The sequence below is a fragment of the Phyllostomus discolor genome, chromosome 3 (genome assembly GCF_004126475.2).
Source record: "Phyllostomus discolor isolate MPI-MPIP mPhyDis1 chromosome 3, mPhyDis1.pri.v3, whole genome shotgun sequence".
Lineage (NCBI taxonomy): Eukaryota > Metazoa > Chordata > Mammalia > Chiroptera > Phyllostomidae > Phyllostomus > Phyllostomus discolor.
Window position 1 is genome coordinate 126,976,773 of NC_040905.2, and position 26,464 is coordinate 127,003,236.

Consider the following 26,464-nt stretch of genomic DNA (forward strand, 5'->3'; position numbering starts at 1 on the left):
AGAAAAGAAAGAAAGAAAGAAAGAAAGAAAGAAAGAAAGAAAGAAAGAAAGAAAGAAAGAAAGAAAGAAAGAAAGAAAGAAAGAAAGAAAACAGATCACAAAAGGTTACATGCCATATAATTTGACTTACGTACCAGTCTTAAAATGACAAAATTATAAAACGGGAAAAAATGTTGGTTACTGCAAAGGGGTTAGGCATGTGGAGGGGGGAGGGAAAGGAAAGAAGGAGGCAGGTGTGGATATGAAAGAGCCACATGAGAGATCATCATCACAATGGGACTGATTGTGGTGGTGGATACCCAAATCTACACATGTGATAAAATTTCATAGTACTAAATATACTTCGTCATACACATAAACACCAATGAGTACAAGAAAAAAAAAGAGAGAGACAATCTGAGGGAGACTGGTGGCTTGTAGTAATGTCAGTATTCGGGTTGTGATATTGAACTATAGTTTTGCAAGATGTGACCACTGGGGGAAACAGGATAAAGGGTATACAGAATCTCTCTGTTATTTTTTATGACTGCATGAAAATCTGCAATTATCTTAAAAGTTTAATTAAAAAAAATACCAGTCCCACAGACATTCTTTGTGGATGCGATGAAGTAGTACTTGGGAAAGTAAATTCATTCAGCAAACATTTATTGACACCTCCCATCTGTTCAGCTGCTGTTTATGTTAACATCAATAGTCAGCATATAGACTCGGAAAGATTACAAAAGTTGCACAGGTACCTGATAGAGTGAGAAGCAGAATTCAAACCCAGATCTGAGCTCCAGGTTGCAGCTCAAAATCAATAAACTGAGTGTCTTCAACAAGAGTGCTGTTTTCTTTGAAGAATGACCGACTGAAGATAACCGAAATGGAGTGTGGGGATTTTTATAACACTGGGGACAAAGCAACTATTAACACAGAGGGCTACATCTGGTTCCTGGGCAGAGATAATGACATCATCAACACCTATGGGTAGGAGTGGCTGACCTGTAGCCAGGAGGGATTACCTTACATGCCTGGTGGAATCTAGCTTGCCTCACCATTCCTCTACACATTGATGAAGGGAGACTCAGCCTTTTCCTGAACAGAGCCATCTACAAGACCCTGGCACAGACCATATGGGTACCTGTGTATCTCCTGCAACATAAAAATAAAGTTCAAGACGGGCCAGAAGTGCAACCACAATAAGACACAATTTAAAGAGGGGGAATAGAACATTGGTTCAAGGAAATTATTCTCTGTGCTTCTCTGATGGGCACATGGCACATGTCACAAAACAACAAAAACTTTTATGGAGTACTTACTATGTGAAAGTACTCTGCTTAGTGCTCTGTAAATCCTAGTAGATGCTATTATTGTTCCCATTTTACAGCTGAGAAAACTGATGTACTGACCAGTGAAGTAAACTGCTGAAAGTTTCCAAGATAGTGCAGGGTGAAGCCTAGATTTGATCCGAGGTAGTCTGGATCCCAATCTCTAATTCTTGTGGAGGACATATTGACACAACTAACAACTTCTCATGCTTACATCGGGGAAATTAAGTTTGCCTTACTTTTTTTTAAGTTTATAAATTAAATGCTCATGTAATGGGGACTAAGAGGCAGAATATTTGCAAATGTTTAAGAATCCCAAGAGTGCAAGAGTTCTATGGGGAGAGCTCCTTGCACCAAGCTCCACAGCTCCAGGAGGACAGCTTTCCACCTCTACCACCATCCCCCTCACCAGGGACAGTGAGAGGAGAAACCCTGGGAGAATATGAGCTTGGTATTTCTTACACCCGAAATGTCCAGGTTTTCATACTTTGGTCCCACTATACAGCCTTTGCACAGTCCTCTGTCTCTCATGACAGTTGTCGTCTGTGCAAAGGAAAGTTGTGACCCTCCAAAACATGAAATTAGAGGGCCTGGGTCACTCCAGCCCTGGCATCTGCTCAGAATCAGAGCAAGAACCTTTGGCCTGGTATGTACTGCATTTGGCTGGCAGAAGTGGAGAACCCCTTGTCCAGCATCCAGCAGTGGCTGAGTCAGCTATGGTTACCAGCCCGACCCAACGCGAGCAGAGGCGAGAAGAACAAGGAAGTCATCTCATCTGTGTGTGGGCACTGGAAGGTTCTTCAGCAAAAACTTCACAGAGGATAGTTGGTGTGCGCATTGTACTTACACCATGTGGGCAGTGGGAGGGCCCTAGTGGCATCATCTGTGACAATATAATCCCAACTAATAATGTCAATTTTGATAACAGCTAATATTCAGTGAGCTCTAATTATGTGCTGCTCATTTCATCTCATGACAACCTAATGAGTTCAAGACTATTTTAATAGATACAGAGAGAAGCATAAAGAAGTTAAATAACTTGCCCAGGCTACACCATGGTGGAGCCAGGAAATCTAAGCACTCTGGTTCCAATGCATTCATTGATTCAACAAGTGTTTATTGATCACCTACTATGTATAAGGCCTTGTGAAATTAAATGGGAACATATTGAATAAATAACAATATAAAAACAATAACTTACCAAGCCCTGGCTGGTGTAGCTCAGTGGATTAAGCACGGGCTGCAAACCAAAGCATTGCAGGTTCAATTCCTGGTCAGGGTGCATGCCTGGGTTGTGGGCCAGGTCCCCAGTGGGGGCGACATGAGAGACAACACACATTGATGTTTCTCTCTCTCTCTTTCTCCCTCCCTTCCTCTCTCTAAAAATAAATAAATAAAATATTTTTTAAAAATAATAACTTACCAACAATTATTAAATGCTCAAAGGGCTCCAGGGAGAAACCTGTACCTACATTAATAGTAAAAATGATGATTATAAGGATAATGGATATAATAATAAAGTTAAACCAGCTGCATGTTTTATATGTATTTACTCATGGAATCTGTACATAGGCCCACTGAGGTATGAACCTGTTCTGTCCACATGTCACAGAGAAGGAATTTGAAGTTAAGTAATATTCCAAGGCAAAGAGTGAAAATTGGAAGTATTGGGACTTGAACCTGGTCCTTTCCCCTTCCAAAGGCACAAATGTCAACTTGTTTTTCCATTCATTACACAAACATTTACTTTCTAAACCATACAATTGGTTGGCATTCACTCTGAGTCTCCTCTCTGTTTCTGCATTGTAGGTTGTAAAGGCTTCCATTTGTCTTCATTCCATAGTTTCTGTCCCATGACCTGGACCAGCTCACAAAGGAGCTGCCTCAGTACATGAGGTCAGTGACAGCCCCCACCAAACACCCAAGAAAAGTGAGTGAGGGTGGATATTCAGTACCAGTGCTATACATGCACCTAAGGAGAGTGAGGGCAGATGCTCAATGCCAACCCTGTACAAGCACCAGAAGATGAGTGAGTGTGGATGCTTGTTGCCCTTTCTGTGAAGTGTCTGAGGAGGGAGAGTGAAGGCTGATGCTCAGTGCAAGCCCAGTATCAGTACCCAAAAAAGGTGAGTGAGAGTGGATGCTTGGTTCTAGCCTTGTATAAGCACCTGAGGAAGGTGATTTAGGGCTGATGTTTAGTGTGAGACCAGTACCAGGACTCAAGAAAGGTTAATGGGGACAGATGCTTGTTGCCAGCCCAATACAAGCACTGGAGGAAGGTGAGTGAGGGCAGATGCTCCATAGCCTTCTGAGCTCCCCTGCCCCAAGTCTCATAGAGTGGTCAGATGATGCTTAAACAACCAATTGAACTAGCATTTTCCTGTGCAGAAGAAGCAATTTGGCTTAGGGGTGGAGTTCAGCTAAGTGAATGAGATGGAACCTCTATCCTTGGTTGTAAACCCCCAAAGGAATCCATTGCTGGCACAATAACCTGAGGGCAAATAAATTAGACAAGTGCCCTAAGCTCTCTAAGAACTTGTTCAAATTTTTTAAACTTGTAAAAGACATCCTCAGCAGCTTCCAAACTATTTTAAACATGATTCATACTAAGAAATGCATTCAATATTGCAACTCAGTACATATCTATGTACACAATAAATGAATATTAACAATTATATTTATCCTTACAACATGCCATCCATTCCAATACTTTTCATTTTACTGCATTCATTTTAAATGCAGTGTGAAAGCAAGAACAATATCCAGCAGCAGAGAAATCATTAAATTATTTGTGAAAGTTACTATTCTCCTGTAATTAAAATGATGGCGTAGCCCTGGTTGGTGTAGCTCAGTGGATTGAGTGTGGGCTGCGAACCAAAATGTCGCAGGTTAGATTCCCAGTCAGGGTACATGCCTGGGTTGCAGGCCGTGATCCCCAGCAACCGCACATTGATGTTTCTCTCTCTCTCTCTCCCTCTCTCTCTCTCTCTCTCTCTCTCTCGTTCTCTCTCTTTCTCCCTCCCTTCCCTCTCTAAAAATAAATAAATAAAATCTAAAAAAAAATAAAATTATGGTGTAGATTTTAAATTTTAACTTTAAAATATCACAATATATTATTAAGATAAAGATGCAGGCAATGAGAGAATATACATAAAAACAAATTTTGGAAGGATACATGTGTCAACAAGATAACATTTCCTATACTGTCTGAATGTTTATAGTCAGTACATAATGTAAAGTTATATAACTAACAATTATTGAAAATGTACTACATGTGTCAGGCCCTGAATTCAATGCTTTACATGCATTGTTATTTCATTTAATCCTCTCCACAACCTAAGATGGTTTAACCAGCTATTTTACAAAGAGAAAATTGAGGCTCAGAGACTCAATGTAAATTACCTGATGATAAAAGGCAGAGCTGTATGTCACAACAGATTCTTGTGTCTAATGTTAGGCTCTGCTGCTTCCTAGAGAGTAGAAGATGCATACTAGTTAGGATAGGCTAGATGTTCTTGTGGGTAACAAATTGCCTCAAAGCCTTAGTGGCTTACACTAAGTATAAGTGTCTTCCTTGCTCATGCCATCTGTCCACACTTGTTTTCCTGGGACTAGGATAAAGGAGCAGCCTCCACATAGGTAACCTTCTAGGTGCTATCAGAGATGGACAGAGAGGGTGGCCAGTCTCGATGGTTTCCAATTATTCTCTTAGAGGTGATATGCTTCACGCCCACCACATCATTGGCCACAGCTCATCACAGGGCTGCAGCCAACTTCAGGGGGTCAGGTAGAGGACCTGACCTACTTGCTTTCTTCTCAACCTGGTGGAGTGTGTCCCCAAGCTGTCCAAAACCATCACAGGCAATATTAACAGGAATGAACTTCAGAAAAAGGAGTTTGGTCAGATGTGATTGGAAGTAAACTCAGAACCCACTTCTGAGTGTGACCTTGGGGAAATTCTTGGCTGACTCAAGTCTCCCACTATGGTGGGGTAAGGATGGGGATGTTAAGAGTTAATGGGAAAGGCACAGGACTGTCAGCATGCCAGCATTTCTGTTCTTTTAAATTAACATCAGTTGGGACTTTCATTTAAGATGGTGGCATAGGTAAACACAGCTCACCTCCTACCACAACCGCATCAAAATTACAAATAAAATATAGAACAACATTCTATAGACTGTCAGAAATCAAGTTGAATGAAAGTCGGACAACTATTGAATCAAAGAAACTACATCTGTCCACACTGGCAGGGGAGCAGAGATGTGGAAGGGGTTGGTCCCACATCCACATGTGGTGGATGAAAATTCAGGAGGGATATCTCAGGAGTGAGGAGTGTCAGACCCATACCATGCCCCTTAGCCCAAGATTCCAGTGCCAAGAAGATAACTCCTCACAACTTCTGGCTGTAAAAACCAGTGGGGATTGAGTCGGTGGAAGAAACTTCTGGGATGCCATGCATTTCCTCTTAAAGAACCCACACACAGACTTAATCAAATTCACTCCCTCTGAGCTCCAGCACCAGGGTAACAACTTGAAGGCACCAGTCACATACTGGGAGAAAGGGAAGTGTCCAGTAACAAGGTAAGAGCTGGGGGACAGCCTTATCCCAGACAGAAAGGCAGGCAGAGGCCATGGTCCTTTTTCTGAACCCTCCCCGCCACTGCCCCAGAGCCACAGAGCCAGCAGGTTAGTGCCATATCTGAAACTCCGTCAGCCTGGCTAACACTATTTGCTCAAATCTGGAGATCCCCAGAGACTCTGTCCCACTCAATTTACCAGCCCAACCAATCCGGTTTTCTATGCAAATGGCTGGTCTTGGCTCATGCTTCACAACTTCTTAAATCCTCTCAATCAACAGCCAACCTCAGTGAGCCCCCAGACCTATGCCTCTTGCAAAGGTGCCCCACGCCTAGCATTAGCAGCAACCAGCCTAGATTCACAACTTAGCTTTGCCTGGGAATCTCCAAGCCCAGCATGAGTAACAGCTATCTCAGATTGCTTTATAACTCCAGCAGTGTGGCTCCAAGAAAAATACAGTTGGGGGCTGACCTAGGCCTGTACCACCTGGGAAACCCCAGGGCCTGTGCATCCAGTGGACAACTACCGACCATGTCACAGCACCACCATGATGCCAATACACCTCTGATCTTCAATGGAGGGTGGAGGTTGGTGATCAGTGTCATAGCCAGTCCATACAGCTGAATGGCCTGGGTAAACCTCTCCCACTGACCTGCCAACAATAATTAAGATTCAACTATAAAGAAAAAAAGTGTACTTAGCCCACATGAAGAATGTGCCTCATGTACCCAGCTTGGGTGATAGAGGAAACTGTGCCACTGGATCTACAGGACACCTACAACATTAGGCCACACTATCAAGACGGGGTGTCATAGCAGTTCTGCCTAATACATAGAAACAAACAGGAAAACTGCCAAAATGTCCCATACAGACCCACACTATAGCCAAAGACAATGACACCTTTAGGGGAACACATATACAAATGAAAGAACACATCAAATCTCCAGAAAAAAGAACTAAACAAAGAACTAAGCAATTTATCAGATGAGGAACTCAAAATGCTGGTTATAAAGATGCTCAAGGAACTTAGTGAGGACATCAACAGCATAAAAAACATTCAGTCAAAAATGAAGAATACACTACTTAAAACAAACAATAATTTACAAGGAAACAATAGTAGATGGATAAAACTGAAAATCACATCAATGATATGGAACATAAGGAAGCAACAAACAAGCAATCAGAACAACAAGAAGAAAAAAGAATTAAAAAATGAGGGTAGTCATTTTTTAATGAAGGTAGCTTCTGGGACAACTTCAAGTAATCCAACATTCACATCATAGGGGTGCCAGAAGGAGAAGTGAAAGAGCAAGAAATTAGAAATCTATCTGAAAAAATAATGAAAGAAAACTTCCCTAATTTGGTGAAGGAAACAGACATGTGAGTCCAGAAAACACAGAGTCCCAAACAAGATGGATGCAAAGAGGCCCACTCCAAGACACATCATAATTAAAATGCTAAACGTTAAAAATAAAGAGGGAATCTTAAAATTAGCAAGAGAAAAGCAGTTGGTTACTTACAGGGGAATTCTCATAAAATTGTCAGATAATTTCTCAAAAGAAACTTTTCAGGCTAAAAGGGATTGAAGTGAAGTATTCAGAGTCATGGAAAGCAAGGACATACAGCCAGCAAAGCTATCATTTAGAATCCAAGTGCAGATAAAGAGCTTCCCTGTTGTTTTTTTTTTTAATTTTTGAGATAAAAAAAAAAGAAAAACAAAACCAAACAAAAAAAAAAAACTAAAAAAAACTAAAGGTCATCATCACTAAACCATTATTATATGAAATGTATGAAATGTTAAAGGAATTTATTTAAGAAAATGAAGAAGGTCAAAACTGAACAACGAAATGGCAACAAATACATATCTATCAACAGTTGAATCTAAAAAACAAACTAAGCAAACAAGAAGAAAAGAGACAGAATCATGGATACAGAGAGTGTTTTCATGGTTGCCAGATGTGAGGGGAGTATGGGAGAATGGGTGAAGGAGTCAAGGTGTTAAGAAGTCAAATAGATAGTTACAAAATAGCCATGAGAATGTAAAATATAGTATAGAAAATGGAATATCCAAAGAACCTATGTATGACCTGTGGATATGAACAACATTGTGGGGGTTACTTGTGGATATGGGGTATTCTGGTGGAAATAGGCAAAGGGAGAAAAACTGGGACAAATATACTAGTATAATCAACAAAATGTAATTTAAAATAAAAAATTAATTAATTAATTAACATTCATCGTTACCCTGCCTCCAAGTCTCTTATTCTTTTGGATTGCCCTGGTGAGCACTCAAATTGGGGTTGGAGGTAATAAAATTGCTGACATTAACATCAGTGTTGATTCTATGCTAAATGTGGTCCCTCCATAGTCTCCCTAACCCTCACTGGGGTGAGCACAAGGCTTGATTTTTCCTTGCTGTGAATATACTAAAGTGACTTACAAATATACTTTAAGTGATAAGGAAGCAAAAATGTTTAAGCCACTAGACTTTTTATTTGCATTTTGTACAGTAAAATTTCCCCTACGCACTTATTTTGCTGAAGGGGCTACTCACCAGCCCTTCCAAAGGCAGCTTGGGACCGGAGTTCAACTGTGAGGCCTCTTGACAAGAATGCCAAGTCGTTACATCCCAGCTACGCCCATACCTTCTGATTCTGCTTGTCCAAACTAGCCACACTGAACTCCCTTCAGCTCCCAAGTGTGCAGGGTATTGTCCCCTCAGGATCCCCACCTGGGCCCTGCCACCTCTTCCCAGACATTTTCAGAGAGGCCTCCACTGACCACCTCTGGCTTCACCTTCCTTCTGAGATCCTGTCATCTCTCATAACTACACTGTCTCACTGTTTGTGGGTGTCCTCCATCAGAACACCAGTTCCCAAGGGCAGGGGACTCTGTACTTCCAAGAGTCTGGAACACCATGGCTCAACAGTGTCCATGCTCACAGTCCTTACAGTTCTCATCTGTGCCACCACTTGGTTGCTGCCCCCTCCACCCAGCCTGATTCAAGCTTTCACCACTAAAACTACCCCTCAGCCCACCCACTCAAGGACCCTGTAATATCTGCTGACAGGCCAACCCCATCACCAACCCTGTCCAAGGCCCGAACCTCTCTGCCCCCTCAACCATATACCCCAAGAGCAGACTGTTACCCTGGGTCCAGGGTTCACCACCTCACCTCAGGATCAGGGGTCTGCTCTGCACAGGCTAAACTTAGGGCATGGGGGACACTATCTATAATGCTCCCCCAATGTACTATTATGTTGAGACCAAGCTTCACCCTCTGGAGATGCTTGTATCCCAGAATGTTCTTGCAATTGATAAAACACAGCATCATTTCTTGGAGCATTCATACTAACTCCAGGATAGTGTGGTGGTGGGGGGGGGGGGGAGCGGGGCGGGGGAGGGCCTTTCCTTTTAATTAAATCAACATGGGAATATGAAAAAATGCAAAAACAAAGAAACTAAACAACCCAGTGGAGCTCAGTGGTATGTGTGGGCTGGCCAGAGGCAGGACTTTCCCAGGCTGAAATGATTTGGGAGCTCAGAGCAGCAGAAGGCTGCTCCCAGACACAGAAAAAGGTACAGCTGCAATGGGCCAGGTGCCTGGGGGTTGGGGACAGATGTGTTGTACCAGGCCAGGTGATCCAGGAGAGGTTCAAATGGGAGAGTAGGCTGTAGAGAGCTGTGAATGGAGGCAGAAGAACCCTGGCCAGCTCCTATCAGGCAGACATGAAGAACCCAAAATTCCTCCCAGGGCTCTTCTCTAATAACCATTGGGAAGGACAGAGAATGCCCCAGTGCTGTGGGAACATCCTAGGCAAAGAAAAGGAAGAGGGCAGAGGGCTGGGGTGTGCAGGCAAAGGCCCCATCTTGGTGAATAAGGGTGTATGGTTAGCCATTAAGAAAAGATCAGGACTAAAGGGGACAAGCCATTTTCAGATGACCATTTTCTCTCACTAGATTGATAAATACTGAAACATATCTTAAGTCACTAAACTCCAAGACACATGCAACCCACAAGATGACCACCCAGGTCAGCAGCGAGCAACCCCTCCTGCTTGACAAATAGAGAATCAATCTCTGCAGAGATAACTCATCTCCCTCACCAGGCAGGTCAATGGCCAGAGAATTTTATTACCATGAACTGGTTTGTGCATGCCTGGGTTAAAAGTTTTCTGGGAGCACATGCTGAGTTTCAGGTCATAACCCCTCAGGAACTCCTGAAGAGGAGGTTGCTCCATTTCATACTAACTGTAGCCCAAAAGAACAGACCAGCCACCAGCCTGGACTTTGACTAGAGAGGGCCTCATAGCCACACAGATGGCCCTAGCACTATCTCTCACTGGCCACTGCCCTGGGCTCCTTCCTTTCACACCCACAGGCACAGTTGCCACTGCTGCTCCCAGACTTGACACCTGAGAGGAATATGGAATCTTCAACCACCTGAATCCAAAGAAGCCCAGACTCACCTCACTCCAATCCTCCAGATGGAAGATGCAGAGATCACAAGGGTCATCATGTCCAAGGACCACAGCTCCTCATGACCCTTTTGTTATTAGTCCCAGGAAACACACTGATGATTTTTAGAGTATTATCAAGAACATTACTGATGAGTGGCCAGGACTAAGGCTAGTCTGCCCTAGGACAGACTGCAATGTGCAATGTGTAGACCATTTGCTCCTAAGTGCCCTTGGTTAGGGAAGATAAAACCTTGTGATTTATTAGCTGACTGTAAATTGCTCAAATCGTCTTGTAATAAAGTATAAAGCATGGGTTCTCTGGTAATAGGGGAATACTCCCACAATCCTGACTTTAGGCAGGAAGGGGGCAGGGAACAGCAGAAAGTACAGCATTTAAGGCACATTGCATAACAAATGCAGATTAACAGCCCATCCCTTCCTTAAGGGAAGATTTGCAGAAGTTGCAAAATTGTGTAGACTATGAGAACATGCACCAGCAGAGTGATTTGTGACATAGCCAGGGGAAGCCAATACAACTGGTCCTAATATCAGCTATGGCATTGCTTGTCTGGTTTTGCTGCTTTTCTGCTAAAACACAATTGAGGCCTAGATGCTATCTATAGGGATTAAATGCTTAAGAAAATGGTTGTGCAAGGGCTCACATGGGAGTCACATGAGGCCACACTTTAGTCCCTTTGTTCCTCCTCCAAGGGGATCTACCACATAACTAGCAACATGCTAAGGGAGGAAGGGTCAGAGAACCTAAATCTCATGACTAGCAAGAATGTTTACCCTGAGGGTGAGGTATTTGTTTTTCTAGTTTTGCCTGTTTCAAAGCACTGGGGGTTTTCTGCCCTGGTGACCTTCTGTATGGGGCCCATCATCCTTGCTCTGCTTAACTGCCTACCACACACCTGACAGCTTCTATGAGCAGAGTCTGCTGCTTTTTTTTTTTTTTTACCTGTATTCTGACTTCTGTAAAATAAATGCCTTGCTTTGTCACTGGGAAGGGACTGGACCCAGAGTGTGTGGACCTTGGGCCTCCCTATTATGTGTAGGTTCTTGACAGTAAAACAAAGAAGAGCCAAGGATAGAAGCAACTGGAGAATGACTAGGTGGGGCTGCTTTGGATCTCTAGAAACATTATGGGAAATGGGCCAAGGTGGGGCTGTTGTCAGCTCACTATGGAGTCAGAGAAAAGGAGGCCTTGGGGACAGATTCAGGGGGTTAGCCTGGGAATGAGTTGACACAGTCCATTCATTGCTCTGCCGATTCCAAGTCTCATGAGGTACCTTAAAGTTTAGGAGATGCACACCTATGGGGGAAGTAGGGTAAAGGAAAAGCTCTCCCAAGAGAGCTTCTACTGGGTCCTTTGTCTTGAGGGTTTTAAAGGCTGGGAGTTTAGGGTAGGTTTTAGGGAAGGAACCCAATGGAATATTAATCAACTACTTCAGTTGCATTCTTTCAGGGTCTTTCAGGGTCTTGGTCTCCAATGACTGGCCAGTGCAAGGGCAGGTGGTCGTTAGCACAGGTCCTGACATTGCTTGCCTGATTTTGGTGCTTTTCTGGGCTAGGAGATGAAATACAACTGAGGCCTAGATATTATCTCTTTGGAGGAAAGGTCAGGGAGGGACCTAATGCACATAATCAGTGATATGCCAGAGTAGAAAAAGGGCATCCTGAGGATGAGGTCCTGTACTGGTTTGGTCCATTGCCAGACATCTGGGGCTTCTTGCTCTGGTCATCTTTATCTGACTCAATTGCTTGGTCTGTTTTTTTCAGGTGTGTCAGTTTCCTCATTCCATTTAACAAACCTGTCTCACAACTACAAACACTTCTGCAGCCTATACTGCTGTGTGCGTTCTTAAGGCTTTTTGTTGTCCATTACATTTTAATGTTGCCACAGTATCTTCAAAAAGTTTGGGAGTTCACATTCCCACCAGAATAGTGCGAAGTACTGCATCCTGAGAGGGCCACCTTTGCTGCTTTTGACAAGGCATCTTGTTTTAATTTGTATTGAAACAAGTGCAATTGAGCAGCATTTCATATGTTGCATGCCATGTACACCTTTTCTCATTTTCTGTAAACTTTTATATCCTGTGTCAATTTTCCTTTTTTTATTTTAATCATTGTTCAAGTACAGTTTTCTCTCTTTTATTCCCATTCCAGCCCACCCACCCAAACCTCCCCACTTCCCTCCCATTACCACCCTCCTCCTAGTTTTTCTCCATGTGTCCTTTACATTTGTTCCTGTAAACCCTACTCATTCGCCCCTGAAATTCCCTCTTCTCTCCCCTCTGGTCACTGTCAGTCTGTCTTCTATTTCAGTGTCTTTGGTTATATTTTGCTTGTTTCTATGTTTTGTTGTTTAGGTTCTTGTTAAAGGTGAGATCATATGGTATTTGTCTTTCACTGCCTGGCTTATTTCACTTAGCATAATGCTTTCCAGCTCCATTCAAGCTGTTGCAAAGGTTAGGAGCTCCTTCTTTCTTTCTGCTGCATAGAATTCCATTGACTAAATGTACTATAGTATTTTGTTCCATTCATTTACTGATGGGCATCTAGGTTGCTTCCAGCACCTAGCTATTGTAAATTGTGCTGCTATGAATATCAGGGTGCAAAGGTTCTTTTGAATTGGTGTTTTAGTGTTCGTAGGATATAGTCCCGGTAGTGGAATTGCAGGGTCAAAAGGCAGATCCATTTTTAGTTTTCTGAGGAAGTTCCATACTGCTTTCCATAATGGTTGTACCAGTCTGCAGTCCCACCAACAGTGCACTAGGGTCCCCTTTTCTGCACAACCTGTCCAACACTTGTTGTTTGTTGCTTTGTTTATGATGGCCATTCTGACTGGTGTGAAGTGGGATCTCATTGTGGTTTTAATTTGCATCTCCCTGATAGCTAGCAATATTGAACATTGTTTCATGTGTCTTTGGATTTTCTGTATGTCCTCCTTGGAGAAGTGTCTGTTCAAGTCCTTTGCCTATTTTTTAATTGGGTTGCTTGTCTTCTTAGAGTGGAGTCATGTAAGTTCTTTATATATTTTGGAGATTAAACCCTTGTGGGAAGTATCATTGGCAAACATGTTTTCCCATACAGTTGGCTCCCTTTTTATTTTGATACTGTTTTCTTTAGCTGTGCAAAAGCTTTTTGTTTTGATGAGGTCCCATTTCTCTATCCTTTCCTTTACATCCTTTGCTCTAGGAGACATGGCAGTAAAAAAGTTCTGCATGAAATATCTGAGATTTCCCTACCTATGTTCTCTTCTAGGACTTTAATGGTGTCACAGTTTATATGTAAGTCTTTTATCCACCTTGAGTTTATTTTTGTATAAGGTGTAAGTTGGTGCTCCAGTTTCATTTTTTTGCACATAGCTGTCCAGTTCTCCCCACATCACTTGTGGGAGAGGCTATTTTTATTTCATTTTATATTGCTGCTTCCTTTGTCAAATATTAATTGACTGCAGAAACTTGGGTTTATTTCTGGGCTCTCTGTTCTGTTCCATTGGTCCTTGTGCCAGTTTTTATGCCAGTACCAGGCTGTTTTGATTACAGTGGCCTTGTAGTATAGTTTAGTGTCAGGTATTGTGATCCCTCCTACTTTACACTTCTTTCTCAAAATTGCAGCAGCTATTTGGGGTCGTTCATTGTTCCATATAAATTTTTGAAGTGTTTGTTCTATGTCTGTGAAATAAGCTATTGGTACTTTAATAGGTATTGCATTGAATGTGTAAATTGCTTTGCGTAGTATGGACATTTTGATGATATTAATTCTTCCAATCCATGAACACGGTATATGTTGCGCGTGGGTCACTGGCCAGCAGTGACCACGGAATGCTGTGGATGGCTCGCCGAAAAACACGTGAGAAACAAACAAACATGCACAGAGACAAGACTAGTTTCTGTGGGGAAGTAGGCAAGAAATGGCCACCCCCCCCTAGTGGGGAGGGCCTCGATTTACCGTCCATACATGCTTTTATTGGGCTCATTTTGCATAATAATTCAGGTAAAGTACAGTACTTATCAGGGGGAAGTAAGGAACTATAGAAAACAAGGAACTCTGCTGGTCTATTGAGTCGGGGTCAAAGAGCTGTAAGACTTTGAGGAACAAACTTCCTCCTTGGACCCCTCTCATTCAACTGAGAGCATTGTAAACAAAGAAGGTTTCACAGTAATTTACATGTTCTTTCTTAGGCCTGATCACCCAGGGAATCTGCCCCTTTTCAGCACAGAGCTGCACCACCCTGTCATTGTTTCAGGCTTAGCACGGGAACTAAGGCAATAAAGAGATTTTCTCCCAGATGCTGAGAACTCAGGCTATGTCAAAGCCGAGGAGCGAGGGTCTGTCACCCCCTTTTGCTGCAGCCCCCCAAGTCCTTTTGGGGTGCCTCCCAAAATGATCGTGCCTGGCTTAGGTGGTTCCCCCCGTGGGGAATCTTACCCGTCTTTGGCTAACCGACCAAGCTTTTTGGGGTTCAGTTATGAATAAAGCAGCAGAAGCAGCATTCCTGCCAGGGAGACAAGCTCTTGTCTCCTTGCTGGCTTACGGTTCCAAGGGTGTTCCCTTAGCCTTAGCCTAGGCAGGGGTTTCAGCTTCTGATACCAGTCAGGGCGATTCCCAACAGGTATATGTTTCCATTTGTTTGTGTCTTCCTTGATTTCTTTCCTCAGTGTTATGTAGTTTTCTGAATACAGGTCTTTTACCTCTTTGGGTAGGTTTATTCTTAGGGATTTTATTTTTCTTTTTGCTATTTCAAATGGGATTTTTTTCTTAATTTCTGCTTCTGCTGTTTCATTGTTGGTGTACAGAAATGCCTTTGATTTCTGCATATTGACTTTGTATCCTACTGTTTTGCCAAATTCATTTTTTTAGGTCAAGCAGTTTTTTGGTGGAGTCTATAGGATTTTCTATGTACATTATCATGTCATCAGCAAACAGTGACAGTTTTATGTCCTCCTTTCTGATTTGGATGCCTTTTATTTCTTTTTCTTGTCCGATTGCTGTGGCTAAAACTTTCAGTGCTATATTGAATAGAAGTGGTGAAAGTGGGCAGCCTTGTCTTGTTCCTGATCTTAGTGGAAAAGATTTTAATTTTTGCCCATTGAGTATGATGTTGGCTGTAGGTCTCTCATACATGTCCTTTATTATGTTGAGGAATGCTCCCTCTATTCCCACTTTGCTGAGTTTTTTTAGCATAAATAGGGAGCTGTACCTTATCAAATGCTTTTTCTGCATCTATTGATATGATCATGTGGTTTTTGTCTTTCCTTTTGTTTATGTGATGTATTACATTTACTGATTTGTGGATATTGTACCATCCTTGCATCCCTGGAATGAACCCCACTTGGTCATGGTGTATGATCTTTCTAATGTATGTTGGATGCAGTTTGACAGTATTTTGTTGAGGATTTTAGCATCAATGTTCATTGGCAATATTGGCCTGAGGTTTTCTTTCTTTGTTGTGTCTTTATCTGGTTTCAGGATTAGAATGATGTTGGCCTCATAAAAAGAGTTTAGGAGTCTTCCATCTTTTTGGATTTTTTGAAATAGTCTGTGAGGGATAGGGGTTAGCTCTTCCTTAAATGCTTTGTAGAATTCCCCTATGAAACCATCTGGTCCAGGGCTTTTGTGTGTTGCGAGTTTTTTGACTGCTTCAATTTCTTTTGCTGTTATTGGTTTGTTCAGGCTTTCTGTTTCTTTTTCATTGAGTTTTGGAAGATTATATTTTTCTTTTTTTTTAAGATTTTATTTATTTTTAGAGAGGGAAGGAAGGGAGATAGAGAGAGAGAGAGACATCAATGTGCAGTTGCTGGGGGTCATGGCCTGAAACCCAGGCATGTGCTCTGACTGGGAATCGAACCTGCCACACTTTGGTTAGCAGCCCGTGCTCAATCCACTGAGCTACACCAGCCAGGGTGGAAGATTATATTTTTCTAGCAATTTGTCCATTTCATCTAGGTTTTCAAATTTCTTGGCATACAGTTTTTTTGTAATAATTTCTTACAATGCTTTGTATTTCTGTGGTATCATTTGTAATCTCTCCTCTTTCATTTCTGATTCTGTTTATAGGGTTTTCTCTCTTTTTTTCTTGATGAGTCTGCTTAAAGGCTTGTTGATTTTGTTTATCTTTTCAAAGAACCAGCTCTTGGATTTATTGATTCTTAGAATTGTGCTTTTAGTTTCTATGTCATTTAATTCTGCTCTGATCCTGGTTATTTCCTTCCTTCTGCTTGCTCTGGGCTGTCTTTGTTGTTGTTCCTTGGGTTCTTGTAGATGTAGGGTTAGGTTGTTTGTTTGAAATGTTTCTAACTTTTTTAGGTGGGCCTGTATCGCTATGAACTTCCATCTCAGGACTGCCTTGGCTGTGTCCCATAAGTTTTGGGTTGTTGTGAGTTCGTTTTCATTCGTTCCCAGAAACATTTTGATTTCTTCCCTAATTTCATTCTTGACCCATTCATTGTTTAATAGCATGCTATTTAATCTCCATGGTTTTGAGTGTTTGGGGTTTTTTTCCTTGGGGTTGGTTTCTAGCTTCAGTGCTTTGTGATCTGAGAAAATGCTTGGTATGATTTCATATTTCTTGAAATTGTTGAGGCTTGTTTTGTGTCCTATCATGTGGTCTATCTTTGAGAATGTTCCATGTACATTTGGAAAGAATGTATATTTGGCTTCTTTGTGATGGAGGGTTCTGTATATATCAGTAAAGCCCATTTCATCTAGGGTATTGTTCAATGCCACAATATCTTTCTTGATATTTTGTTTGGAAGATCTGTCCATTTTTGATAGTGAGGTGTTAAAATTCCCCACAATAATTGAAGTCCTCTAAGATTTTCTTTATGTATTTGGGTGCTCCTACGTTGGGTGCATATATATTTACAATATTTATGGCTTCTTGGTGGATTCTTCCCTTGAGTATTATGAAATGACCTTCTGGGTCTCTCTTTATGGTCCTTTTTTGGAAGTGTATTTTGGCAAATATGAGTATTTCTACCCCAGCTTTTTTTTTCCTGTCCATTTGCTTGGAAAATCTGTTTCCAGCCCTTCACTTTCAGCCTGTGCATGTCTTTTATCCTGAGTTGGGTCTCTTGCAGGCAGCACATGTGGGGGTCATGTTTTCTTATCCAATTAGCTGTTCTATGTCTTTTGATTGGAGCATTTAATCCATTTTTGTTTAAGGTTATTATTGATAGGTACTTATTCATTGCCTTTTATGTACATGTCTCTCTCTCTCTCTCTCTCTCTCTCTCTGTCTCTTTTCCTTTCTTTCCTTAAAGCAGTCCCTTTAGCATCTCTTGCAGAGCTGGTTTGGTGGAGGTGTATTCTTTTAGAATTCTTTTGTCTGAGAAGCTTCTTATTTGGCCTTTTATGTTGATTGAGAGCCTTGCTGGGAAAAGGAGCCTTGGTTGCAGACCTCTGGTTCTCATTACCTGGAATATTTCTTGCCATTTTCTTCTGGCCTGGAGTGTTTCCATTGAGAAGTCAGCTGTTAGCCTTATTGGGGCTCCCTTGTATGTTACTTCCTGTTTTTCCCTTGCTGCCTTTAATATTCGCTCTTTGTCTTGAAATTTTGCTATTTTAATTATGAAGAGTCTTGAGGTGGGCCTCTTTGGATTCTTCTTGATTGGGACTCTCTGTGTTTCCTGAATTTGTGTGACTTTTTCTCTCATCAAATTAGGGAAGTTTTCATTCATTATTTTTCAAACAGTTTTTCTATCCCTTGCTCTTCTTCCTCTCCTTCTGGTATCCCTATTATACGGATATTATTACGTTTCATATTGTCTTGCATTTCCCTTCATCCCTCTTCATTCTTTCTGAGCCTCTTTTCCTTTCCTTGCTCTTTCTGGGTGTTTTCTTCTACTTTGTCCTCTAGCTCGCTGATTGATCTTCTGCTTCATCGATCCTGCTTTTGATTCCTTCTACTGTGTTCTTCAGTTCAGAAATTGTATTCTTCATTTCCTCTTGGCCCTTGTGGATAGTTTCTATTTCCTTTTTCATGTTGACATAGTTTTCAGTGAGTTCATTGTAGCTTCCCTGTAGTTTCTGGTAGCTCCTTGTGAGCTCAATGAGCTTCCTGACGATCATTGCTCTGAATTCAGTATCTGATAGTTGAATTGCCTCTATTTCATTTAGCATTCTTTCTGAGGCTTCCCCCTTTCCTTTCATTTGGGGATTGTTTCTCTGTCTTCCCATTGTTTGTGAGACTCTCCTTGTTTGCCTCTGTTTCTTATATTGATCTATTCTGGCTCCCTGGGTTTATGTTGTGAACTTCTTTAGTAGAATAGCAGTGAGTTTCAGTGGTGCAGTTTCCTTGATCTCCCAAGCTCACTGGTCTTGGGCTGTCATTTAAGTGGCTTTGTGTTTGCCTTTGGGTTTTGATTGTTTTTGGGTCTTTCTTTGGTGGTTCCTTCCCACCAGCTGGTTAAATGAGGGTCCCTCTGTCCACCACCTCTTGTATTTTCTTGTGCTGGTGAGGGAAGGTTGTGTTGAAGCCGGTTCTTCTGTGTGTAAAAGGTTTTAAGGATTCTCTCTTGCTCTTGTTCAGTTGTTTGTATTGGGTACTGTCTCTACTGTTTAGTTGTATTTCCAGATAGGTCCTGGATTGAGGTTTGTGTGGTTACCACTCCCTCCTTCACCTTCTTCTGTTGTTATCTGTTAAGGGTTCCTTTGTTGTTGGGTTTCCTCTTCCAGTGGGTATCCTGGTGTTCACTGCTTCCACCTACTTTTTTGTGATCAGATGGAGAGAGAGGCAAAATGGTTTAAGACAACAAGAGAGTATTCTATGATATTTACAGTAGCAGCCAGTAGAGAAGAGATAGGAGATCGTTTGACTATGTATAGTGTTAACTGTGATCTTCCACCTAGCTAGCTGATTTTTAGAAAGGAATGAAAGAAGATAAGACTCTTGTCGTGGAAGGAAGAATTGTGATTTGGATCTATAAAGCAGGGAGGTTGTGGGAGGTCAGATTCCAAGGTAAGGTGAGAGTAAAAGATAGTAAATAGGTGAAGTGTGTGAGAGAATATAGTTAACCACTACAGTATTAGAGTTCAGGAAACTTTGAAATGGGGTAAGTTCTGGGACGGGTGTTGTGAGGTAATTACAATTGCATGGAACAGTTTTTTATTTACAATAATATTAGGTCAACAATCATATGACAGAATCTATGATATCTAGGTAACAAGAATAGGGAGTACAGAACCTAGATTAGGGTGCTAATGGGACACAGGTGAGTTAAAGGACAGTAGATTAGCAATACAGTATGGATAGAGATATCAGGGGAAAGCTGTCAGGTCATACAAAATAACCAGCCTAGCAAAGCAGACTATACAAAAAGAAGAGGGATACAAAAATACTATTTAAAAAAGATGTAAGAATACTGGAAAAATAATAATAATACAAATATGCAATAACTTGCAGGTTCTCTGTACTAGCAGAGTGAAATTTGTCTCAGTGTCCCAGGTGTTGTGATGCCCCTTCTTTGGGTTCAAGTTTGGGTTTTTCACAGATCCAGGGTTTTGTCTCACTTGTAGGTATTTTAAAAAAATAAAAATAAAAAAGGCAGACAAAAGAAGGAAGAAGAGATAAAATTGGAGGAAAGAAAGGAGGAAGGAATAAAACAAGAAAGCAGGAAAGAGAGGAAAGAGAAATTAAAGGAGAATAAAAATAATAAAAATTAAAAAAGTAAGAATTGTTTAAAAAAGTAGAATCAGTTTAAAAAGTTTCTTGGTTTCAAAGTGGCCAAACCATTTTTTTCTGCTCTTGCTGGCTGAGGCAGACTGAGGGTTGATTGGTGTGGCTTTTCTTCCTAGGTCAGTGGCATGCACTCTGGGAAGCTAACGTGGCTCCTCAGCCCTGCGCCCTGGGTGTGGGAATCAGGCCTTTCCCCAGGGTTACTGCTGTGGACTGGGGTGCGGGGATGCTCTCCCCGTGGACCCGTGCCTGTGTGCCCCTGGCTGGGTGGCAGGGAGTGTGGAGTGATTGATCACTTTAAGAGAATTCCCCGAACAGCGCCTGTCTATTCACTCTTTCCTCTTACGAAATTCCTCCTGTTCAAGCCTGCCACTCCACACAGTGGCCTGGCTTCTGATGCAGCCAAACTCTCCAGCCAGACCAGTGACTGTGGGGATCAGGGGCTGCTGCGCAGCCCAGCTCCTCCGGTGTCCACCGCCTCCAAAGGTGCTCACAGCCCTTGTGTGTTTGCTAGCACCTGGATTCCTCCCAGTGCCACTCAGACCTTGTTTGGCTGGGGAGGGAGCAGTTGTCCTGGCTCCCTCTCAAGGATTCTGTGGCAAACCCAGCAGCGGGCACTGGGCCTGGGGCTGCATCCCCCAGACCACACACTGGTCCCTGGGACCCTACCTTGATGCAGGACTCTACTTAGGGTCCAGTTTTTGGTTCCGCCACAATCCTTGGTTCCTTATTTTCACATATTCTAAAGTATGTTGGTTGCTTGCTTCTCTACTCCATAGATGGGTCAGGATTTTCTCCCCTGAGCAGAGGGAAGCTGAATCTGCTCCTTCCTACTCTGATGCCATCTTAGATCCCCCAATTTTTCTTTTGGGTCTTTTTTCAATATGTAAATTTCCTTCTATCTTAAGTATAATCCTTTGTCATATGCATAGCACATATTTTCTCCCACTTAGTCTTTTGACTTAATGATGATGTTTTACAAATTTTTTAAATTGATTTTAGCAAGAAGAAGGGAGAAGAGAAACAGAGAGAAATACCAATTGTTGTTTCACTTATTTGTGTATTCTTTGGTTGATTCTTGTATGTGCCCCGACCTGGGATCAAACCTGCTACCTTGGTCCATCAGGCCAATGCTCTAACCAATTAAGCTATCTGGCCAGGTTAATTAATGACCTTTATCCTGGTTTTTACTAGTTTCATATTTTTATACTTCCATAATATTTTTTAAATGTAGTTAAATTGTTACTATTGGTATTTAGCTAGAAAAGGAGAACAAAGGGACTTAGACATTGAGCTTAATAAACTGTGAAGCAGGAATCTGTTTGCTTTACCAGGAAGGTACAGTTTTTCACATGCTAGGAGATCATAGCATTGTATTCAGCCAAAGGGGATTAACACCGCTGTCTTCCCAGGGGCAGAACCAGATTATTAGGAGGCACAAGCAGAGGTGCTTGACCAAAGAGTCTGCCAGTCTAACTAGGGGGTGTAAACCCATCCATAGTCCACAACAGCTTGAGAAATTGATTGATCATTTTGATAAAGCACCTGGTCCATCCCAAACCCAAGATCCTGGTTATAATACAAGGAGAGCAAAGAATCTCTCTCTCTTGCCCACCCAGTGATGTGCTTGCCCCATTAATTCACGTGCACTCTCTTGCCCAGGAGCACATGACCATGTGGGTCTAGCAGGTACCAGGACCCATAGCAAACTGCATAGGCTCCAAAATGACTAAGTTTTCCCTTTCTCTTTTCCTGATGATCCACCCTTGCATAGTGCGCACACCTGTTCTCTCCATGGCCATGTAGCCCTCACAACTGCATGACCAGCAGCCATGTAACTCTCCCACTGGAGCAGCTGGGAACAAGCTAAGCTACCTGGATGTAAACTGGGACTGCTTAGCAGATATCTGCAGGCTCCAAAGGACTGCACTATAATAAGGGGCAGAAACTCTGGACTCTGGCTTTTGTGTCTGTCCTATTAAAGGCAAAATTGGACTTTTTCTTTAGCAGGATGGACGCAGATGGGACATTGGGAAATCAGGAGGGGAACCCCAATAATTTTACATAATCAATAATCCATAATACAGAGCCCATCTTCCTGTGCAAGTCTCAGGAGATTATTTCCCTGTAGACACAGCAAAAACACATTTTCAACCTGACAAAATAAGTTCTTTTTTTTCATGGTTTCCTAGTTTCCTGTCCATCTTTCCTAAGATATTCTTTTCCATCTGTCTCTGCATTTTAAGTGATGTGTTCTAATCTAAGTTTCTCTTCTAATATTTTAATCATTTTATTCTTGGCACTTGACCATCTAATCTCTAGTTGGAATTCACTTTTCTGTAGGCTATACAGAACGTTTATATGCAAAAGCCTCTAGACAGAGCCCTCTGGTCTCTGGGCCTCAGTTTCCCATCTTGAAAATGAAGCACCTCAAGGTGGGTTCCAGGGTTCTTAGTTAAAGCTATTACTTTGCAGAGGTCTCCAGACTCCAGTCTAGGAGGGATCCTTGTTCATCTACAAGTTAACCAGCCCCCTAGATGGACCACTGGGGTGGGAGGGTATCTCTTCCTTCACCTCCTACCTGGTACAGAATATGGGTACAGGAATATCACACAGAGGTGGCACACTCAGGTTTGGTCCTTGGAGTGAGGAGGGCTGATGGGGTGCCTCTGAGCTCAGCCTAGGGGGAGGAGATGGGTCTTGGATGGACCAGTCTTCACAGTGCTGATCACAGCTGTTGTCCTTGGCATAACTGGGCCATAATACTGCACTAAAATCACTGCTCAACAAAACCCAGAGCTGATCTCTGTCCCTTTAAATTTAGAACAACAGGAACTCCCCAAACCCTAGGCTGGCCTTACTTCCAGCTGCCAGGGATGAGGAGGGCCCAGTCTGGATTCCAAAAGAATAAAAGGCCTCTTTTGTGCTTCACACCTCTCCCTCCCTTCCTCCCTAAACCTCCACCCTCCACTCTCCTTAACCCACCTTCAGTGGCCTTCTGCTTGGTGGTTTAACTTCTCTCTCCCCTCCAGGTAACCCTTAATAACAACCCCCCCCATAAAGTTCAAAGGGTTCAAATAGGTATAACATGCAAAGTCCAATCCCAGCCACGTGATTCTCTCCTCTAGGATAAACTTGTGCACTTGCTACTGGACATTTTCAGTCATTCTATCCTTTTGAAACACACAAATGTTTTTTTTTTTTTGTTTTAATTTCCTACAAAACCAGTAGATTTCTGAACACATTGTTCTATCCTTTCTTTTTCTGAACTAAAGCTAAATCTGGTAGGATGTTTCTAACTGAAACCAGAAAAGTCAGAGTTCATGCTGTCTATCATTACCAGAACCAATAAGCAGAGAGATAGGGATTGAATCTTTACAGGACTTTATTCAGGTGGATGGCGATCTGAGAAGATGGTGAGTTATGTACCCTGACAGACCATCTTACATTTCCTTTCAAGCCAGCCTTTAAGGGGGAAAAAAGTGTGGGTAAGGGACTTGGAATTCAGGAAAAAGGTTAATCAGATAAAAGCTACAGCCTAGCAACTTCCCTAACATCCTTTCATCCACTGAGTGCTGATTTTCTTTATTTTTGTCCTGGGGTGGTGGGATGTCTGTCCCTGGAATACAATGGCTTGGATACCTCTTGATTGCTTGCAGTCCTTTTGGGACACAGCAGCGGAATTGCTTGTGGTCTCCTGGAATCAGGGTGGGCTAAACCTTCAGTTCCTGGAACAATAGCTTGTTACATGCATTAGCTACTAAGCTTATTAACTATTACCTTAAACTAAAATTTTCCAACTCTTGAGTTTTCCAATCATAACCAGAACTCAGAGCTTCCCGGTTTCCTTCTGCATTCACACTATGTTGTAACAGTGTTGGAGTCACAGCATGGACATCCATGAATCAAGTGCTCCAATCCCTTATGATCAAGATCTGGGTTCATTTCTGTGAACGTCTCCACAAGGAAAATGCACAGTGGTGGAATAACTGAGGCAAGGCTTTGTACATAGAGTCCAGATGTCACAGGTGGGCACAGGTAACCAGGTTCTTAGTGATTGGAACAAACAATTGAACTGAACACCCAGAGTTTATAGCAGAGAACATGGGAGCAGACCAACTCCAAGCAGAGATTGACCTCATAGGCTGAAGGGACTTTATTCTTATAGGGCAGATCCTTCCTGGCTAGTTTCGGTGGGCTTTTACTGAGTATGTACAAGTAGTTGTATTACTTTAAAGCTACTGCACCTGTGGTCTCCTATGATCCTCCCCGATTGGCCATCAGGGAAGAGAGTCCCATAATGCTACCAAATTGACCCTTGTTTCTCTGGGGTCCCCCTGTACTAGGTTCACCTTTCCTTTCACCAGAGAATTATAGCTCTCCATGTTAGAGATTGGTGAAAAAGAAAGGAGTTATTTATTCAAGTTATACAGACTAAAAGTAATGACTTAATGTTTTCATCAAAATCCCAAAGTCCCTTAAAACACCCACAAACACACATAGTCCTTCCTTCCCCCCTTGGCCTAGTCTGGGGTACCATATCTCAGGAAAAGAAATAAAAGTCCGTGGCTCAGGCAGCTCCCAGTTTTTCCTAGTAATCTGTGCTTGGCTGGTAGGCCTTCCTTGGTTCTCAGCACCATCAGCTGTGTTGCCAGGATCTCCAGCTAAAGCCGTGTGGTGGTTCTCTGCTAAAGCTGCATGATGATTCTTCTCATGGCTGCCAGGGAAGGGGGAGGGTTCCCCCTGTGCCAAAAGTGCATGGTCCTTCTTACATGGCTGCAGCCGCGTGCTTCTCTTCAATGGCTGCCGAGTCTGGGTTTAAATATCCTTCCAGCTTTACTGGGCTCCATCCAGGAGTCTGTGCAGGGGTGTCCCCATGTTGTGGAGCCAATCATCTCCAAGTTCTCACTCAGACACTGTAACTAGGGGCAGTTGCCTCCCAGTTACATCTTGGGGGGAAGTTCCTTCCATCCCCCTGGCTCAGAGCAAGGCCACAGCTATTTAACATATCTGTGTAACCAGTTAAAGGTTATAGATATGTTAAATGACCACACTAGAGGTTAGCTGCAAAGGTTAGTTGCTATGCAAAACAGCTCTCGATGGCCCTGCTCCCTGTGTCCCTTTCCCCAACTCACAGCTGTGGTGGAGGGTGAGGACATCCTATATATCTTTCTAATATTTCCTGGACACCTTGAGTTCTGAACCCCATTACAAATCCTCCTTTTGGGGGACCCTCTGGCTGCACCCTCTGGCTGCACAGAGACTTCCCAAAGGCTCACTAAACATAAGAACGTCTGTTGGCTCACAGTCTCACCTTTCAGGTTTGATCAAACTTTCTGATCTTTGCAGATGTGTTAGGTGGAAAAAAAAAATTCTGGGTGTTTTTAATTTGCACTTCACATTCTAAGAAGGGTTGGAACTTGTTCCTCCTGTTTATTTGCATTTCCTTTCTAGGAATATTCTGAGATCCTTTCGTATCCGAGTGTGGTATTTTCTCATTTGTTTGTAGGAGCTGTTTATTATTAATCTTGTGAAGATCAGCCCTTTGTAATGTGAGGTGCAAGCATGTACTCTCATTTATGGCTTGTATTTTGACTTCAGTTAGGTAGTTTTGCTCTACAGAAAACATTTTCACCTAGTTGAATTTTTCTAGTCTTGCCTCTAAAGATTCTGAGTTTAGGGCCATATTTAGCAATGCCTTCCCCCAAGACTAAAAAACTCACCCAAGTTTTCTTCTGGTCCCTGATTGTTTCCTATTTGGGCTTAAATTCCTAGTGTTTGGAATCCCAATGTAAACGGTGCGGCGTTAGTTCCATTCACCAATGTGAAATTCCAAAATGTTCACAGAGCCGTTCATCTTTCAACTGTATGCTTTTACATACACTCAGAGCGGCTTTGTGGACTGCCCGGGGGTACAACTCTGTGAGGTGCACATCCGGGTCTGCACTGCTAGGCAGAAATGGGTGCGGGGGCTCGCCAGAGAGAAGAGAGAGGGTGACCCTGCCAGAGCACCAACGCAGCCTGCCTCGCAATGCCTGGCCCACAACCCAGTGAACCCACAAACACTCGCCTCTCGTGGGACACCCCTAGGGCCTCCAGGAAGCATCTGGGGGCTCTCTAGGTGACCCCCGACTCCTGCAATCTCTTGCACGTTTTAATTTAAGCACAGAATCCCTGCCTCAGTCCCGACTCCCCCGCGCGTTCCGGGTAACCTTCCTGTATCCCTCGCCTCCTGCGCGCGCGGGGTCCCCATCAGACCCTGAACTCACATTTTCCTTTGTCCCCACGTTGGCCCAGGACCTGCTCTACCTCTACCTGCCCTGAATTCAGCCCCCAATCTCGCTTCGCCGCCTCCTTGCACCCTCCATCGACCCCTTGGCCTCTCGTCTGCTCTCCCTGCACGAGATTTTCCTGACCCCATATCACAGTCG

At 42.8% G+C, this 26,464-nt stretch overlaps 1 protein-coding gene across 1 annotated transcript in view; it reads left to right on the forward strand.

Annotated features, from left to right (window-relative positions):
• ACSM2B (acyl-CoA synthetase medium chain family member 2B) overlaps positions 1-26,464 on the forward strand; it is a 150,287-nt gene that overhangs the window by 123,573 nt on the left and 250 nt on the right. The window contains 3 exon segments of the mRNA XM_036020103.1: positions 842-975; positions 1,981-2,052; positions 3,120-3,240. Of these exon segments, the coding sequence (XP_035875996.1) occupies positions 842-975; positions 1,981-2,052; positions 3,120-3,240 (327 nt within the window).